The sequence below is a fragment of the Giraffa tippelskirchi genome, chromosome 7, assembly GCF_054371585.1.
Source record: "Giraffa tippelskirchi isolate mGirTip1 chromosome 7, T2T-mGirTip1v1.2.pri, whole genome shotgun sequence".
Classification (NCBI taxonomy): Eukaryota; Metazoa; Chordata; class Mammalia; order Artiodactyla; family Giraffidae; genus Giraffa; species Giraffa tippelskirchi.
The window spans coordinates 754,864-775,134 of record NC_137281.1 but is presented as its reverse complement, the minus strand read 5'-3'; the positions used below and the strand labels follow the sequence as shown (position 1 = coordinate 775,134).

The window sequence follows — 20,271 nt, the reverse complement described above, 5'->3', positions numbered from 1 at the left end:
ATTTTGACAACTTTCAGGGTCTCCATTTCTTTTTATGGATCACACGTCTGGTGTCAAATTTTAAAACCACTGTGCTTGACCCTGGGCTTCTCTGGTGGCTCAGTGGTAAAGAATCTGCCTGTGATGCAGGAGTCACAGGAGACACAGGTTCGATCCCTGGGTTGGGAAGATACCCTGAAGGAGGAAATGGCAACCCACTCCAGTATTCTTGCCTGGAGAATCCCATGGACAGAAGAGCCTGGTGGGTTACATTCTATAGGGTTGCAAAGAGTCGGACATGACTGAAGTGACTTAGCGTGCACACGTACCTGACCCTAGATCCCCAGTTTTTCTCTGGGGATTTTTTTCCTCTAAAGTGGAAAACTACAACTAGAGAAACCTTGTGTGCAGCGAGGAAAACCAGCACAACCAAAGAAAGACCTCTGCTCAAAATGATCGAGTTCAAACATTCATCCAGGAAACCTCTGGTGGTTCAGTGGTTGGGATGCAGTGCTTTTACTGCTGAAGACCCAGATTCAATTCCTGGTTGGGAAACTAAGATCCTGCAAGCCATGTGGCTCTGCCAAAGTAAACAAACCTCACCTTCCCACAAATGAAACCATTAATTCATTGTTTTCTATGAATCCTTACATGCTTTTTTTAAAAATAAGGATCTATTTATTTTTATTTTACTTTTTAGCTGTGATGGATCTTCGTTACCCTTTTTGCCAGAGTGCAGGCTTCTCATTGCGGTGGCTTCTCTTGTTGCAGAGCACGTGCTCTAGGCAAGGGGGCTTCAGTAGTTGCAGCACATCTGGTCAGTAGTTGGTGCCTCATTGTACTTAGTTGCCCTGTGGTGTCTGGAATCTTCCTGGACCAGGAGTCCAAGCCGTGTCCTCTGCATTGGCAGGCAGACTCTTTACCACTAGACCACCAGGGAAGACCCCTTGAAAGCTTTTAGCTGTACACTGCCTGCTGCAGAGTTTATTTAAGCCCTTTGGGGAGCCTGGGAACTCTCTGGTCCCACTCTGGGCAGCCTGCCTGAGGGTCTGGGGCTCAGAAGTGGGCCTGGAGGAGGCCAGGGATCCCGGTGGCCTGTGGTGAGCCCACGCCGCCCCAGGATCTGGGTCTGTCCCATTGACGTTTGTGCTAGCTATCGGGAGCCACCTGACAGCCTCTTTTATATCGTCCCTTCCCTCTACAGCAGCGGTCCCCAACCTTTGTGGCACCAGGGACCGGTTCTATGGAAGACAAGTTTTCTACAGACAAGTGGGGATGGGGTTGGTTCAGGCGGTAATGAGGCAGGAGGTAGATGGGTCCCAGGTAAGCACTGGAGAATCATTCCCTGTGGACTGAAACTCCAAGATGAGAATAGCAGGACAATTTAGGGAGGAGGCTGGGCCCTGCCCAGACCACACATTTCTCAGGAGACCTGTCTGACCACGTGTGCACAGAGAGTCTCGGAGGTCAAAGGGGAGTGATATTAACTAATGCCAGGCTACCCACGGGCCTCTTCGCTGGAACCCATCTTGGCTAAGACGAGTGTGCACGTCCAGGAGGATCCCGAGACGCACCAAATAGGGCCTGTGAACCAGGCAAATCAAAATGACCCGCCGAAGGAAACCCGGAAGAAATGGCCCAATTAAGTAAGTCAAACTGCCACGAGGGTTCAACTCAGCAACTCGGCCTCCCTCAGTTGGCCGGAGTGTTTATCCACACGCACTGTACTCTCTCCTCTTAGTAAATACTTGTCTCACTGCTTTCTGTCTTTGTGGGCATTCTCTTCTGCAAAGGGAAGGGTTAGGACCCTTGTCACCGACCACTGGTCTAGGTAGTATCTGGTGCCTTCACCGCAGCGGCCGGCCTCAGTCTTTGGCTGGGAACCGAAGCCCGGGAGGCCGGCGGGCAGGCAGGATCTGCTGGTTGCTGGGCGGTGGGCCTCCTCCTCTCTCTGGAGGTTGTGCCGGCAGGTTCTTGGGGCGGAGGCCGAGACCGGTCCCTCGGTCCAGGCCGGGTGTGGGGCTGCCCGGCCGATCGACCAGCGTCCACCGGAGCTGCTCCGGCCGCCGCGGAGAGCGGGAGAGGGTCTCCCGGGACCGGAGGCGGGAACCGTGCCAGACCTGGCTGGGAGGCCAGGGGCGAGCCGGGAGCGCGGGGCTGCAGACTCACCTGATCCCGGTCTGTGGACTCCGTCCCCCGCAGCCACGACTCCGGGCGCTGGGCTTCGTGGGCCCCGCGTCTCTGGGGAGGCAGGGAACCCCCGGGGCCCAATGGGCTGTTTGGTTCGCTCCTGAGACGGTGCTGCGTACGCGGGTTTCAAACCCTGTGACCTCTGAGTTGGGCCTCTTTGCATCTGTTTTGGTATCCGCTGGGGATGTGCCTGTGAGGGATACCTCCGTCCACAAAATTTGTCTTGAGTTTTGGTGAGGGCACTGCTGGTGCATTGGTGAGTAAAGCAACTCACTGCGTGGGACTGGGGCATGCCCCACTCCCCTGGCGATGTGTCCCCACCTACCTGAGCCCTTGCAAGGGGCCGGGTCTTATCTGTGGCCTGGCGACACCTCTGCACTACCCTGAGACTTTTCCCTCAAGTATTGGAAGTGTACTCTGGCCTCAGACATGTTACAGTGGTGTTTCCTCTCTTCATCCCCTAAATCTCATGCCTGCCCTTTCATCACATCTAGACTGGAGTATGCTCTTACCCATTTTTAGTTTATATAACTTATAACCCAACCCCCTGCACTATTTATTAAACTCCCCTTTCTCCTTGGAAATTTTCATCCTATTAACTTTTTCATTCCCTGTCTTCCTGACTACCCCCCCGCCACCCTCCCCCCCACCTCAGGGTTTGCACACTTTATTGTCACAAAGGAGGCCCTACAGAGCAGGGCCAATGCATGTGATCCAAAGACGTCACTGTGGAGAAAAACCAAGGTCATGATGGCATAAGAGGTCACTGAAGGACATGATCCAGGGGAGGCCAGCCAGCCAGGAATGCAGCAGACATGGTGAGGAAAGGCTGAGGTGGCCAGGGCACATAGTGGCCAGGTCGTGGGGCGAGGGAGGCCAGTGCCCATCCCTCCCACTTCTTGAGGCTCTCCAGGTATGAAGGGACCCAGCGTTGTGGCAGGAGGAAGCACAGGAAGCCAAGTGAGCCCAGTGAGGACACCCCATGGGCTGGAGCTGCTCCCTGGAAGCGTGGAATGGACCTGGGCACGTGGCGCTGGGAGCTGCCAGCCCGGCCTCCCAGGTCCACCAGCAGCAGCAGGGACACAGTTGCAGAGAGCGGATTGCAGGACGCAGGCAGCCAGAGCCCAAGGTCGTGAGGTCAGAATCCTCCCTCACCTATTAACCAAAGGCCTCGTTTTGTCTTCTCATGCACACCACACGCTTGGACTAATGCGTGGCACACAGTGGTGATTGTAGTGTGTGTGTGTGCACGCTAGGTCACTTCAGTCATGTCTGACTCTTTGCAACTTCATGGACTGTGTAGCGCACCAGTCTCCTCTGTCCATGGGATTCTCCAGGCAAGAATACTGCAGTGGGTTGCCCTGCCCTCCTACAGGGGATCTTCACGACCCAGGGATTGAACCTGCGTCTCTCACATCTCCTTTGTTGGCAGGTGGGTGCTTTACCTCTAGTGCCACCTGAGAAGCCCGGTGATTATAACAGGTGGTTCAAAAGCAACAAATGCATAATGTTCAAATTGCCATTTTGGCTGGTTTTAAGCTGTCTTTTTTTTGTTTTTTCTATTGAGGAAGTTAGTTAATAAGTTTTGAGGGGGGACTTCCCGGTGGTCCCGGGGCTAAGACTTCATGCTCCCAATGCAGAGGGCCAGGGTTTGATATCTGGTCAGGGAACTAATATCCCACATGCTGCAACTAAAGATCCTGCATGCCACAGCAAAGATGGAAGATTCCCCCTGTGCTGCAGCTGACACCTGGTGCAGCTAGAGAAAGTCAAGTGCCCAGGCCACTTAGAAGCACAAGTGTTTTCTTCCCGAATCCCCTTCCTCCCCATTTAAGTACTTTGCTGGAGTTAAGCTCTGTCTTATTTCTGTATCCTTCCCAAATTGTTGTGATGTGCAAGGGATTATTTCTTAATTTCGTTGTAAAAATTCCAACTTTCCCAAATAAGTGAATTACTTCAATAGAGTCCATAAACAGTTTTTCCATTCTTAGGTGGGATTCTTATTATAAAGAAATCCACCTTACTACTACAGTGACCTTAAAAGTCTTGCCAAAATCAGCACTCAACTCTTTCCCTTGGTGTTGCACTTGTCTGGAAAAAATGACAAGTTTTGACTTTTTTCTGTGATTATGTTGTGCAAGCACATCATCCAAGTCTCAATTCACATTGTAATTAGAGCGATTATTTATAGCAAAGTAACTTGTAGGTACCTTTTGCTGCTGCTGCTAAGTCGCTTCAGTCGTGTCCGACTCTGTGCGACCCCATAGACGGCAGCCCACCAGGCTCTGCCGTCCCTGGGATTCTCCAGGCAAGAATACTGGAGTGGGTTGCCATTTCCTTCTCCAGTGCATGAAAGGGAAAAGTGAAAGTGAAGTCGCTCAGTCATGTCCGACTCCTAGCGACCCCATGGGTCTGCAGCCTACCAGGCTCCTCCACCCATGGGATTTTCCAGGCAAGAGTACTGGAGTGGGGTGCCATTGCCTTCTCCGGTAGGTACCTCCGGTAGGTACCTTTTAATACCATGCAAAAAAGATACCAGGTCCCCCACCCCCACCCCCTGAAGAGCTAGTAATATTGAGTTAGGCACAAAAATTTGTTTAGGCTTTGCCATGAAGATGTTATGCAGAAACCTGAATGAACTTTTTGGCCAACCCATTGTGTGCTGTAGGTTGCAGCCACTGGCAGCAGTGATCGCTGCTCTCAGCTGGGACGCCCCAGGCACTCACTGCAGTGATGGCGGCTCTCAGCTGGGACGCCCCAGGCACTCACTGCAGTGATGGCGGCTCTCAGCTGGGACGCCCCAGGCACTCACTGCAGTGATGGAGGCTCTCAGCTGGGATGCCCCAGGGACGCCCCAGGCACTCACTGCAGTGATGGAGGCTCTCAGCTGGGACGCCCCAGGCACTCACTGCAGTGATGGAGGCTCTCAGCTGGGACGCCCCAGGCACTCACTGCAGTGATGGAGGCTCTCAGCTGGGACGCCCCAGGCACTCACTGCAGTGATGGAGGCTCTCAGCTGGGATGCCCCAGGCACTCACTGAAAGACCTTATACCTTCATTGAGTCCTACTGCCATTCCCCCTGCATCAGGGCCAACACTGGTGCAGTACTTGTGGTTCTTACTATGACTGTAGGAAGCAATTCAACAAAATCTGATTGGAAACGTGAGGAACAAGACATTAGTGAGAGACTGTGGAGGGTGTCCTGGGGGCATGCCACAGTGAGGTGCTGAAGGGAAAGGAAGGGAGCACAAACTTGAAGCTTTGCTTTATTAGTTTCCAAGGGTGGTGGTCTCCAGGGTTTCATGGTTTTCACTTTTCCTGAGTGGTTTAGAGAGCTCAAGGGTGTATTAGGGTGCAGGAGACTGGAAGGGGGGGCTTCTTACACTGGGGCACATACAAGTACTTGAATGCCTTCCAGGCTATGCTGAGTGGGGGTAGTAAAACAGATAAATCACCAGCAACTTCCAAAACACCTAGCTTACAAGCATGGGGCCTGGGTGCAGTCAGTATGTTTAAACAGCTCCAGAGAGACCAAATGAACCACATCTAGAATGTGGTAAATTCTATTGGAATGCTGGATGAAACTTATGAAACACAGAAGCTTTAAAGATGTATTTTGCAAGCAGCTTGGGATACCTCAGCACTATATTTTGTGTGAAAGTTACTTGGAGCAATGAACATTCTTTATCTTAGAGTGGTCCTGAGATGTTAGGTGTTACAACCCACTATTATAGTGGGCCTAGTGGAGCTAGATGAAAGCAGAATGCCTATAAGCTGAAGCTCCCGTCACCCATTCCTTTCCAGTGGTTATAACATAAGGCTTTACTTGTAACAGCCAAAACTGGGAACAAGCCAATGTGCAATTAGGTGGGTAAACAAACTGGGGTACACCTACAGAGGAATACTCAGCTGTGAAATGAAGTTACTTACATAAGCAACACTGTGAACAGCATGGGGAAGAAAGCACAATGTCTTTTAAGAAGGGGAACAGTCTAATGATCCCAATCATATCAAATTTTATAAAACAAGCTAATTTACTGTGAATGAGTAAAATCAATAGTGGCTGTGAGGGCAGAAGGGAGAATTTTTATTTTTTTTATTTTATTTATTTATTTATTTATTTTTTTAGAAGGGAGAATTTTTAAAAGTGTACAAGTGAGTTTCCTGATAGCCTAGAGGCTAGAATCCTGGGCTTCACTGCCACAGCCCCAGATCAACTTCTGGTTGAGATATCCCAGAAGCTATGCAGCTTGGCTAAAAAAAAATGAAAGGGAACAAGTAAACTATTTGTTGTAGATATGTTTTTTAATAGTTTTATGGATGTACAAGTAAACAGTATCATATTGTACAATTTTAATCAATTATATTTCAATAAAACTTTGTAGAAATTTGCTTTACGTAGAAATTTTCCTTTTTCCCCCATAATCAGAGCTTTAGAAACCTGCCTTTCCCTGGCAGACCCTCTATCAGGGAAAAAATATACTGGTAAAGACTGTTTTTGAGTCAGCAGGAAACTGGTCACAAAAGCTAAATCCCTGGGCTCCACCGTCTCCCTTCATCCCCTTCTGTCTACTCTTATTGTCTGTGCAGCATGATGCTTAGGGTGAAAATCCAGAGGCTGTGAGAATAAGCAAAGCTTTATTTGCTGTGACAATGACCTCAACTAAAGGAAGAACACACCACGGGAGTGTACACTCATCTAACACCACAATCACTGGGACATTTGTGGAGGTGCCTCTAGAACAGGCACATCCTTTCATTGCCACAGCTTCCTCCAGTGCATATAACCACACTCAGCACTTCTGTGTGAAGTAAGATTCTGGCTTCACCCTTGAAATTGTTCAGCAACACCAGAAAACCCAGCTCGAGACCGGAAGGCACGTGACTTCTGCAGAACCTGGAGCTTCTCCACGACAGTGCTCAGCATGATGTGTGATTCTGGGGAAAAGGGAACTGGTTTCTATGCTTCTCACAGAAGCACCAGAGGTGCTTCTTACAGGTGACCTCTGGGTCCACCAGATTCCTTGCATCCAGGCCATAAATTAGGGCCCTTTACTAAAAGCCCTCTCTCTTTCCTAGGAGGCTTTTGGCAGCTATGCAAGCTGGACCTCTAGTGGAAGGTGGTACACCTACCGCTGTCAATGTTACCCATACTTCGCTAAAATTGGACTGAGCCCTAATTTGTCAGAGCGGAAGGAATATGAGGTACCCCTGAAAATTATTCGTACTATTCTGCAGAGAATGGGACACAGATGAGACATCTCCCTCCCCTGATCAAACTGCCAGGACTGATACAAAGTGTTGGAACCTGGAAACTACTGGCTGGTAGGGGTGAGGCTTCTGCCACAGAAACCAGAAGGGAGGTAACTGAGGAAACAGAGCCAGCAGTGAAACATGCAGACAGGCTCCTAAAAGCTTCCCACCAACCCACAAACTCAAAGGGAATGTTTCTGCTGTGTATGTTCAGCTATGTGATGCTCAACTTCTAGGAGACGGCCCCTTCACAAAGAAACCCATGTTCCCTGTTGGGCTTAGACCTTTAAGATGGTTTCCCCAAATCTGCTGCATAATTTTCTTGTTGATTACAGACACTGGCTGTGACTGGTTTTCTCACAGTCATTGCACTCGTGAGGTTATCTGGTGTGCAGTTTTCTGTGCTGAATGATGTGGGAGCTCTGACTGAAGGATTTCCCACACTCCCCACATTCGTAAGGCTTTTCTCCTGTGTGAACCCTCCGGTGCTGAATGAGATTGGACTTTTGGCTGAAGGATTTCTCACACTCATCACACTTATAAGGTCTGGCTCCAGTGTGAATTCTCTGGTGTTGATTGAGGGTGGAGCTGTGGCTAAAGGATTTCCCACACTCCCCACACTCGTAAGGCCTCTCTCCAGTGTGAATGCGCAGGTGCTGCACAAGTTTGCATTTGTAGCTGAAGGATTTTCCACATTCAGTGCATTTATAAGGCCTTGCCCCACTGTGGATCTTCTGGTGTTGAATGAGATTGGAGCTTTGGCTGAAGGAATTCCCGCACTCACCACACTTATAAGGCCTGGCTCCGGTGTGAACTCTCTGGTGTTTAATCAGAGTAGAGCTGTAGCTGAAGGACTTCCCACACTCGCCACACTCGTAAGGCCTCACTTTACTGTGAATCTGCAGGTGCTGCACAAGTCTTAATTTGTAGCTAAAGGCTTTCCCACATTCATTGCACTTATAAGGCCGTGCTACAGTGTGACTTCTGTGGTGCTGAATGAGTCTGTAGCTTTGGCTAAAGGATTTCCCACATTCGCTGCACTCATAAGGCCTTGCTCCTGTGTTATCAGGTCTCTGGCAACTGATAAGGAGGGAACTTTGGTTAAAAGGTTTCTCACAGTCATCACAGTCCTGGTAGTTTTTTCTAGTGAGAATCTGCTGATCCTGAAAAAGTGTGTATTCACAGCTGAACAGTTTCTCATACTCGCTGCACTTGTACTGACTTTTTCCATGAAGAAAGGGCTCTGCACACTGAAAGCTGCTCTGTGGCTTTGTCCCTTTGAGTGTGGCCTGATGCTGGAGGAGGTTCAGCATAGCCAGGAAATCCTTGCCCACTTCCCCACAAGCGAAGGGCTTTGCTGATACGTGAAATCTGTAACTTCTCACACATGCCTTGTCTGTGTCCCTTCTGGATGGCTTCTCGTTGCTGGGCTCTGGGTGGAGGTCAGGGCTGAACCTTGGTTGCTTCTCACACTCCTCACAGGGGTGTGAGTTTCGCTCAGGATGCAGGCCTTGGTGCTCAGGCAGCTGTAGACCGGCTCTCCTGGCCCTGACACACCCCTCACAGGGCTGAGTCTTCTCAATGGATGGGTCTGGAACTACAGTCTTGCCCTGGGATGCTTGTTCTACAGGAACACTCTCCACAGAAAATGCCACTGCCTCCTCCATTCCATACCAACAACCTGAAAGCACAGACGTGCAGGTGAGACGCATGTCATCTGTGGTGGAGGGGACAGCCTCTGCACAACGCTGTGTGAGACTCAGCACAGCCTGCTAGATTGCTCTCAATATGAGGCTGATGTGCAGTATTGGGGCTCCGAAAGTCTTAAGAATTAGGAAGGCCTCATAAGATAAAGGATGTAAGGGGGAGGGGTGCAGGAAAGAAAGAGACATCCAGTTCAAGTTCTCTGCCAACACCCTTTGTGAGAGCCTTGGCTGAGTGACATTTCAGTGCTATGTGTGAGTTTTATGAACAGCGGCCTGGGACAGTGGTTGGATTTTCTGGCAGCACAGTTAGAGGTGGCAGGCTCATAAAGTGGTAGCTTAGCCCAGCCCCGCTGACCCTAGTGCCTACTAGCCAGGCAACTGGGGAAAGGAAGCAGAACCTGTGTCTAAAGTGAGCAGAGTTGAGCACAAGGTACTGGGGTGGGTGTGAGGGCCTTACCCAGTGAGGTCACGAGTGCAAAGTTCTCCAGCATCACATCGTGGTACAGGCACCTCTGATTCTCATCTAGGAGACCCCACTCCTCCCAGGAGAAGTACACAACCACATCTTCAAAGGTCACACTTCCCTGCCATGATGGGGGAAAGATGAAATCACAAACTCTCCCAAAAACACAACCCATCACTGACACATCTATCCATGCCCACCCTCTCTCCAACTTAGGGGAGACGAAACCAGACCACTGTCTGCAAATGGCCCCACTGATCACCGGGGCCAGAAGTCATCAAGAGGAGGCACACAGACAAAAAGATATGGTACAGCTGTCAGGCAATGTCCCTAACCTGTGGATAAATCATATATGTCTCACACTGGGGCCCTGAGACTTACTCCTTCTGCAAATGCACATTCTTCTTAATATGGTACATCCCTCACATCGCTAGACACCACAGCCACATGTCCGAGGCCACCATCTGACCACCCTACAGCTTAAGTGCCTCTTTGGCATCCCTATAAATTATGGTAGTTCAATCATCTCCTACTTTACCCCAGTGGGGAGGATGGGATCATGCCCTAAGGTTATAGAAATGACCAAACACAGGAGACCTAATGTTGGCCAGATAAGATCAACAGCAATTTATTAATCTTCTAATCAGTCTGAGAGAGGAGGAAATCACACACTCACAGGGCCAGAGTGGGGCTACATGAATGAAAAGCGTGAACAATGATCCTCGAGGGGCAGGCAGGGAACTGAAACCACCTGAGAAACGATGAGCAGAAAGTCCACTTAGTCCCTGTGAGAAGTAAGACTGATGGGTTAGGAGACCTTGTGTGTAGGAGCAGAGCAAGAAGAACCAGCACTCAGGCCATTTGAAGTCCTCATGGTTTCACAATACAGCACTTAAATAACACTGGCTTTAATTTTAGGCTTACACCACAACCTGGCAAAAAATATCCAGAGTATACTTTGCCAATTCAAACAGGACTCAAGTACTCCCAGGGACTTCTCATGACTTCCTGAGCTGCAGCAGCCCCAGATCTTTCTCTGGAGGCCTCATTACTTAGGGGCAGGTCCTTGCCTTGGACTTTGCATTCAGAACATGTCTTCTCTCAGACACACATGGCCCTCTCCACTCCTGGGCTGCACTCAGCCATCACAACTTTCTTCTGTTCACCCAAGTGACGTTCAAAGCTCAGGCCCATGTAGTGGACCACCCCAGGCCTTGTGACTCTCACAAATAACCATGTTTGCCCAAGACCTGGTGCCACTAATATCACTCTCTCTTCAGGTCCCATGAATCACTGTATCCAGTCCTCAGCAGTAAAAGGCAAGTGGGCCAATAGATATCATCTAAGTGCAAGGCCTCGCTGGGGGTGCCTACCCCCTGCCAGCCAGGCCCCATCCCTGGGGAACCCGAGGGTTCCTCCCAGGTACAATCACATAGGCTCAACCTGTGCTTCAGTCCAATGCTGAGGATGTGGAATCATCAGCTCCCACTACCTCTCCACGTGCACATCTCTCACCTGCAGGCAGAGGTGTCCCAATTGTCTCTCTGACTCATCACACAGCTTAAGAGGCCTTGATAAAGAGAACCCCCTACTGCTACAGCCCTGTGCAAGACCTAACCACCTGAGGCAGCCTAAAATCCAGGCTCCCTTGTCTGCCTCTGATCTGTGCTTCGGTCTCAGGCACCCAGAATCATGTGTGGATCTTAAGATACCCCACGGCCCTCTTCCCAATTTGTTTGGACTTGATGCCCCTTTGGGGTTCCCTGGTGGCTCAATGGTAAAGAACCTGCCTGCCAATGCACAAGACATGGGTTTGATCCCTGGTCTGGTAAGTTCCCCTGGAGAAGGGAATGGCTACCGACTGGAATATTGCCTGGGAAATCCCAAGGACAAAGCAGCCTGTGGTCTATAGTGGATGGGGTTGCAATGAGTCAGACACAACTGAGCATGTACTGATGTCCCCTACTATCAGAGCCCTTCTCTTTCCTACTACCCTTATTCAAACATTTGCAGTCTCAATCTTTGGCTTATTAAGGATTAAAACTCACTGGTACTTTCCATGTGAGTTCCCATGGTCTTTCCTCTGTGCCTGAAGTCCTAACTTCCTCTTATTACAAAGACACTAGTAGTTCGTGCTAATAACCTCACTTTAACTTAATTACCTCTTTAAAAATCATACCTCCAAACACAGTCCCATTCTGAGGTCCTGGGGGTTAACACTTAAAAACGTCAGGGGATGTAATTCTGCCCATTATGTGGGCACAAATGTTCCCATTTGCCTCTAAACTCATCTGGCAGTGAGTGAAATACACCAGGCTCCACGGAAGGTCACCAGAAAGTTCTTGTGAGTCAGGAAAATGTTGAACAAGAGAAGCTCCAGTCTCAGGGTCCCTTTGCCCCAATTATTCCTGGGCTTCTGCATTCACCACAGTCCACTCTTCCCTTGGGAGTCTTGGCTACTTGTTAGACTGTCCCCTCCTCCCACAAATGCCACCTCCTCCAACCAGGAGAGATGCAGAGTTAACACTCACCCTGTTCTTTCTGACCTGAGAGTAACATTACCAAGGACGAGAATTCCCTTTCCTAAATGTGACACTGAGCTCCTTCCACCCATTGGTCACCACCTATGTGGGTCTAATGCTAAACTGTCTCCGATTTCTACACTGTTATAACCTCCAACTCACTGGATACCTCCATTCTATATTTTCTGAAACACATCAGGCTCTTAAACATGGCCCAAAACAAAACTCCTGGTATCCTCACTGGAAATTGTTCCCACTCCCTCCACTGACTGCTCCAGCCCTGTGAATGGAGACCCCCATGTTCAGCTGTAAAAACAAAAACCTTAGGCGTCATCTGTGAGGAGGCCTTACAAATAAATAGCTGAGAAAAAAAGCAAAAGGCAAAGGAGAAAGGAAAGATTTACCCTCCTGAAAGCAGAGCTCCAGAGAAACAGCAAGGAGAGGTAAGAAAACCTTCAAAGAAACAGAGTAAAACAATAGGATGGGGAAGACTAGAGAGATCTCTTCAAGAAAATTAGAGATACCAAGGGAACATTTCATGCAAAGATGGGCACAATAAAGGACAGAAAACGGTAGGGATCAAACAAAAGCAGAAGAGATTAAGAAGAGGTGGCAAGAATACACAGAAGAACTATACAAGAAAGATCTTAATGACCCAGATAACCCTGATGGTGTGATCATTCACCTAGAGCCAGACATCCTGGAATGCAAAGTCAAGTGACCTTTGAGGGAAGCATCACTACAAACAAACCTAGTGGAGGTGATAGAATTCCAGCTGGGCTGTTTTAAATCCTAAAGATGATGCTGTGAAAGTGCTGCACTCAATATACCAGCAAATTTGTTTGGAAAACTCAGCAGTGGCCACAGGACTGGAAAAGGTCAATTTTCATTCCAATACCAAAGAAAGGTACCGCCAAAGAACATTAAAATACTGTACAATTTGCACTCACTGCAGTATGTGAACTGAGAGCTTCCAGATGTGCAAGTTGGATTTAGAAAAGGCAGGGGAACCAGAGATCAAATTGCCAACATCTGTTGGATCATAAAAAAAGGGAATTAAAAAAAAAAATCTACTTCTGCTTCATGGACTACGCTGACACCTTTGTGTGGATCACAACAAACTGGAAAATTCTTCAAGAGATGGGAATACCAGACCACCTTATATGCCTCCTGAGAAATCTGTGTGCAGGTCAAGAAGCTACAGTTAGAACTGGACACGGAACAACGGACTGGTTCAAAACTGGGAAAGGGGGACTTCCCGGGTAGTCCAGAGGTTAAGAATCTGCCTTGCAGATGCAAAGGATGCAGGTTTGACCCCTGGTCAGGAAACTAAGATCCCGTATGCCGACATGCCTTGGAGCAACTAAGCCTGAGCCCATGTGCTCCGGAGCCCATGCACCACAACAGCCAAGATCCCACATGCCCCAACTAAGACCAGATGCAGCCAAATAAAATTTAAAAAAAAAAAAACCAAAAAAAACTGGGAAAGGAGTCAAGGCTGTATATTGTCACCCTGCTTATTTAACTTATATGCAGAGTACATCATGCAAAATGCTGGGCTGGACGAAGCACAACCTGGAATCAAGCTTGCCAGGAGAAATATCAATAACCTCAGATATGTAGATGATACCACCCTTATGGCAGAAAGCGAAGAAGAACTAAAGAGCCTCTTGATAAAAGTTAAAGAGGAGAGAAAAAAAGCTAGCTTAAAACTCAACATTCAAGAAACAAAGATAGCATCTGGTCCCATCACTTTATGGCACATGGATTGGGAAACAACGGAAACAGAGATTTTGTTTTCTTGGGCTTCAAAATCAATGCAGATAGTGACTGCAGGCATGAAATCAAAAGATGCTTGCTTGCTCCTTGGAAGAAAAGCTATGGTTTTTCCAGCAGTCATTTGAGAATTGGACTATAAAGAAGGCGGAGTACCAAAGAATTGATGCTTTCAAACTTTGGTGTTGGAGAAGACTCGAGAGTCCCTTGGACTGCAAGGTGATCAAACCAGTCCATCTTAAACGAAATCAGCCCTGAATATTCAATAGAAGGACTGATGCTGAAGCTGAAGCTCCAACACTTTGGCCTCTTCTGTGAAAAGTCAACTCATTAGAAAAGACCCTGAGGCTGGGAAAGGCAACAGGAGAAGGGGGTGACAGAGATGAGATGGTCGGACAGCATCCCTGACTCCATGGACATGAGTTTGAGCAAGCTCCAGGAGACAGTGAAGGACAGGGAAGCTTGGCGTGCTGCAGTCACAGGGTTGCAAAGAGTCGGACATGATTCAGCAAGTGAACAAAGATTCAACAACTTCACCTCCACAATTGTGTCTCACACACATCCCACCTGAACTAGTGTGGCAGCCTCCTCTCGCCCTCCCACCTAAGACGGAACATGCTGGGCAGGGTAAGGTAAGATCACCTCCACCTTATGATCCAAACCTCCCCTTATTCCTACCACCTCCAAAACCAACACCCATATTCCAGGTCTGAGTCCTACCTCCCTGCTCCGTTCTCATCAGAAGGAGACTGACATCTCCCTGAATACTGCCAGGCTGGCCTCACCTTCAAGCATCTTGGACATACTGGTAAGTGTGCCCGTGGCCACTTCAGTTTGCTGATCTCTGGAACTGGGAACACGTCTATGTAGTAACCTCCAGCCTCGTCCTCACGTTTCTCCGGGGCCCTGACACCACACGGACAGGGTCGCAATCAGTGAGCCCTGGGAACCCTCCCCTTACTGTGGAGATTCCAAAAGTGCTTCAGCTGTTGTGGGAACGACAAGGTAGAGAAGTGGAGGCAGGCAACCAGGGTGGCGCTTAACGGGCTCTGCTCTGCTCACCCTGGGGCCGAGGGCCCTCGGGCTGCCTAGACCCCGGGAGGTTCAGCCCTCGGCCACGGGACGGTCTCCCTGCGCGTCACCGTTGTCGACCCTCTCAAGCTCGTTTTTCATCCCAAGAACCTCCTGGGACACGTCATGCCTCTCCTTCCTTGAAACTCTCCAACGGTCCCCAGGGTCTTCATAATGAAGAAATAACTCCTGAGCCTGCCAATCCAGGTGCCATTTCATATCAGTTCACTGTTCCCTAAAGAAACAGGTTTCCTGAATGCTCCCAGCTCAGTCCAACCTCCAAGCCGCTACACCTGCAGCTCCCTCTGCCCATCACCCTCTCCCACACGCCATCACTGTCTGTCAGACACAATGCCCCACCTAGGACCACCTCACCATCCTGGATCCCAGGGCTGCAGGCTTGTGGGCAGGTGCCCCACACTCTGGGCTTCAGTGTCTGTGGGGTGAGGGTTACCTGATGTGGGTCCCTCAGTGCTGCCGCCGCCATCGAGCTCTGAGGGTGGAGCAGCCTAGTGCTTCAGATCTGTCTCTGTGAAGCAGGCGCAATGATTTTTCTTGCTCACGTCTCCTTCTCAGTCTGGGCCACCTTGGAACCGACCCAGTGTTCTGGAACCTCTGAATAGGAAACAGATCGCCACTAGGAGGAAGCTGGAAGTCCTGTCCCAACACGATGGCACACACAGAAATGCCCCTCTCCTGGACCTTCATTGGTTCCACGCTGACGTGCCTTTGCTGGCTTGGGGTCCTCTGGGCACTGTGGTTCTCACAGCAGTGAATAAAACACTGAATTAAATAGTAAATAAAACAATGAATTTAAGCAGTGAATTAAAACTCCTCTGCCTGCATGAATAGACTCTGCCTGTAGTGCAGGAGATAAAGAAGATGTGAGCTCAATCCCTAGGTTGAGAAGATCCCCTGGAGAAGGAAATGGCTTTCTTCCTGGGAAATCCCACGGACAGAGGAGCTTGGTGGGCTACAGTCTATGAGGTCACAGACGAGTCAGACACGACTTGTGACTAAACAACAACAGTATTTTAGCTACTTACTGAACTTGCTTTTTTAATTAAGCTTTTATTTTTGCCTGTGTGAGGTCTTTGTTGCGCTGTGTGGGCTCTCCCTGGCTGCAGAGAGTGGGGACTACTCTCTAGTTGCCTGCATGGGTTTCTCATTGTGGTGGCTTCTCTTGTTGCTGTGCATGGGCTCAGGGGCTCCAACAGCGTGTGGGATCTTCCTGAAGCAGAGACTGAACTCACATCCCGTGCACTGGCAGGTGGATTCTCACCCACTGGGCCACCAGGGAAGTCCTGTCTGCCTGTTTAATAAGTGGTAATGCTGTCTCAGTGATTCAACCTCACTTCAAGAAACATCTCAAAACAGTCGAACCTTACACCTACAGCAACTAGAAAAAGAACAATCTCCCTCAAGTTAGTATACAGAAAGCAATCATAGGGGCTTCCCAGGTGGCTCAGTAGTAAAGAATCTGCCTGCCAATTCAAGAGACACAGGAAGACCCCACATGCTGCAGAGAAACAAAGCCTGTGTTCCACAACTGCTGAGCCTGTATGCTCAGGAGCCTGCAAGCCACAGCTACTAAGCCCACACACTGCAACTACTGAAGCCTGCATGCCTAGAGCTCACGCTCCACAACAGAAGAAGCCACAGCAATGAGAAGCCCATGCACTGCAACTGGAGAGTAGCCCCTGCTTGCCACAACTAGAGAAAAAGTTCGTGCGGCAACAAAGACCAAGTACAGTGAAAATTTTAAAAAAATTTTTTTAAAAAAGAAAGAAATCATAAAGACCAAGGCAGAAATATGTGACATAGCAACGAAGAAAACAACAGCAAAGATCAATAAAACTAAAAGTTGATTGTCTGAGAAGATATACAAAATTGATAAACCTTTAGCCAGATTTACCAAGAAAAAGAGGGGCGGGGGAGAGGACTCAAATCAATAAAATGACATGAAAAAAGAGAAATTAAAACTGACACTGTAGAAATACAAAGGATCATAAAAACTACTGCAAGCAACTCTATGAGGATATAATGGACAACATGAAGAAATGGACAAATTCTTGTAAAGGTATTACTTTCCAAGATGGAACCAGGAAGAATTAGAGAATATAAACTGATCAAACCACATGTAATTAAATAGAAGGTATAATTAAAAATCTTCCAACGAAGTCCAGGCTTAGGTGGCTTCACAGGTAAATTCTATCAAACTCTTCACAAAAATTGCAGAGAGGGGAATATGCCCAAACTTGTCCTAGGAAAGGCATCACCCTGATACCAAAACCAGACAAGAATACCACATATAAAAAACTATAGACTGATATCACTGATGAACATAAATGCAAAAATCTTCAACAAAATACTAGCAAACAGAATCCAACAACACATTAAAAGGATCATACACCTTGACTGAGTGGGATTTATCCCAGGGATGCAAGAAGAACTGGGATGCAACTGAAGAATATACACAAATCAATGCATACACTATATTAGTAAATTAAAAATCAGATGATCATCTCAGTAGATGCAGAAAAAGATTCTAACAAAATTTAATACCCAGTCATGGTTAAAAAAAAAAACAACAACCACCTTTCCAGAAAATGGGCACAGAAGGAATCTACCTCAACATAATAAAGACTGTATAAAGCAAGCCCACAGCAAACATCATTTTCAATGGTGAAAGGCTGAAAGCACTTCTGCTAAGAGTAGGAACAAGGTAATGATGTCCACTCTCACCACTACTATTCAGCATAGATTTGGAAGACCTAGACACAGCACTCAAAAAAGAAAAATAAAAGAAACACTAATTGGAAAAGAGGATGTAAAAGTGTCACTGTTTGTAAACGATGTACTAGACACAGAAAATCCTACAGATGAACCAGAAAACTACTAGAGCTAATCAATGAATCTTTTTTTTTCTTTTTAATCAATGAATCTTAAAGTTACAGGATACAAAATTAACGCACAGAAAGCTCTTGCATTCCTATGCACTAACAACAGAAGAGCAGAAAGAGAAATTAAGGAGACAACCTCATTTATCATAGAAAGAAAAAGAATAAAAAACCTAGAAATAAACATACCTAAGGAGGTAAAAGACCTGTACTCAGAAATCTATAAAATACTGATAAAGAAACTAAAGATGACACAAAGAGATACATCAAGTTCTTGGATGGGAAGAGTCAATATTGTAAAAATGACTAAAGTACACAAAGCAATCCACAGATTCAATGCAATCCCTACCACATGACCACCAGCATTTTTCGCAAAATGAGAACCAAAAAATTTACAACTTGTATGGAAAGCAAAGACTCCCAAGAGCTAAAGCAAGCTAGAAAGAAAAACGGAGGTGTAAGAATCAGGCTCCCTGCCCTCAGACTACACTACAAAGCTACAGTAACCAAGACAGTATGGCACTGGAACAAAAACAGAAACAGATCAACGGCACCGGACAGGAAGCCCAGCGATAAACCCACACATCTCTGGGTCACCTAGTCTACGATAAAGGAGGCGAGAACATATACTGGAGAAAAGAGAAGTCTCTTCTATAAGTAGGGCTGGGAAAACTGGACAGAATGAAATTAAAACACTACCTTAAAAAAACAAGAAAAACACTACCTAACACGATACTCAGAAATAAACTTAAAATGGATTAAAGACCTAAAATGTAATACCAGCTTCTAAAAGACTCTTAGAGGAAAACTTAGGGAAAACACTCTTTGACATAAATCACAGGAAGACCTTTTTTGAAGCACCTTACACAGTAATGAAAATAAAAACAAAAATAAATAAATGGGACCTAATTAAATTTACAAGCTTTTGCACAGTAAAGGAAGCCACAAACAAGAAAAGATATCCCTCAGAATGGCAGAAAATACTTGCAAACGAAGCAGCAAAGGACTAGTCTCCAAAATACACAAATAGGGACTTCCCCGACGGCCCAGTGGTTAGGAACCTGCCTTGCAATGGAGGGGATGTGGCTTCAACCTCAGTCAGGGAACTAAGACCCCACATGCTGCAGAACAACTAAGCCCAGTGCCACAACCACTAAGCCCAGTGCCACAACCAGACACGTGTGCTATATCAAAAGATCCTGCCTGCTGCAATGAACATCCCATGCGCTGCAACTAGGACCCCACATGAAGAAATACAAGTTAAAACAAACCAAAATATATAAACAGCTCATGCAGCTCAATATCAAAAGTCAAACAAATGGGCAGAAGAACTAAATAGACATTTCTCGAAAGAAGACATACAGATGGCCAAGAGGCACATGAAAAAATACTCCACATCACTAATTATTAGTGAAATGAAAATCAAAACTACAATGAGGTATCACCTCACATCAATCACAACGGCCATCATCAAAAAATCCTCAGTTAAGTGCTGGAGAGAATGTGAAGAAGAGGGAACCCTCTTGCACTGTTAGTGGGAGTGTAAATTGATATAGTCACTATGGAGAACAGTATGGAGGTTCCTTGAAAAACTAAAAATAGAACTACCATATGACTCAGCAATCCTGGGTATATACGCTGAAAAAAACCTTAATTCAAAAGGATATATATATATATATATGTATATGTAAGATAATGTTCACTGAAGCACTATTTACAATAGCCAGGAATGGAAACAACCTATAGATACCCATCAACAGATGAATGGATAAAGATGTTTTGTGTATACGCACACAATGGAGTATTTACTCAGCCATAAAAAGGAACAAAACTAGGTCATCTGTAGAGATGTAGATGGACCTACAGTCTGTCATACTGAGTGAAGTCAGAAAGAGAAAGACAATTATCAGTAGTATGTGGAATCTAGAAAAATGGTTCAGGTGAACCTACTGCCCGGGCACAAAGAGAGATGCAGACACAGAGAATGGACGAATGGACATGAGGGGAGGGGAAGGGGAGAGATGGGATGAACTGGGAGATTACATTTGACATAAATACACTGCATGTGTAAAACAGAGCTACTGGGAGCCTGTGGCACACCCGAGAGCTCAGCTCAGTGCTCCACGACCACCTGGGGGGTGAGGGATGCACGTATTCGTATGGCCGATTCCCTTTGTTGTACAGCAGAAACCATCACGACACTGTAAAGTGATTATCCCCCAGTTACCAAAAGAAAGATGAGGCAGTAGATTGAGGGCCCTTTCCTTAATGATTAAAACACTGGGGTTATTAAAAAAATTTCAAAGCAGCATTGGATTTCAACCATCAAACTCCCCAAATCTGAAAAAGTCGTATGTTATCTAACTTCAGAGCAACATCTCTGAATAATTATTTACCCAACAGTTTTTGC

At 47.2% G+C, this 20,271-nt stretch overlaps 1 protein-coding gene and 1 long non-coding RNA gene across 5 annotated transcripts in view; one reads left to right on the top strand and one right to left on the bottom strand.

Moving 5' to 3' along the window:
- LOC145514417 (uncharacterized) overlaps positions 1-20,271 on the top strand; it is a 125,585-nt gene that overhangs the window by 46,323 nt on the left and 58,991 nt on the right. The window lies entirely within an intron of this gene.
- The window catches only part of LOC145514414 (zinc finger protein 587B-like), a 30,442-nt gene continuing 16,627 nt past the window's right edge, over positions 6,457-20,271 (bottom strand). Inside the window, exons 3-6 of one of the 4 annotated variants that reach the window (XM_081512148.1) lie at positions 15,664-15,744; positions 15,416-15,576; positions 9,587-9,713; positions 6,457-9,104 (exon numbers count right to left, since the gene is read on the bottom strand). In XM_081512148.1, coding sequence (XP_081368274.1) covers positions 7,804-9,104; positions 9,587-9,713; positions 15,416-15,448 — 1,461 coding nt within the window. In that variant the 5' untranslated portion in view covers positions 15,449-15,576; positions 15,664-15,744 and the 3' untranslated portion in view covers positions 6,457-7,803. Of the gene's footprint in view, positions 9,105-9,586; positions 9,913-14,675; positions 14,797-15,415; positions 15,577-15,663; positions 15,745-20,271 lie in introns of those variants that run through there. The other 3 variants (XM_081512149.1, XM_081512147.1, XM_081512146.1) reach the window with 3 other exon arrangements.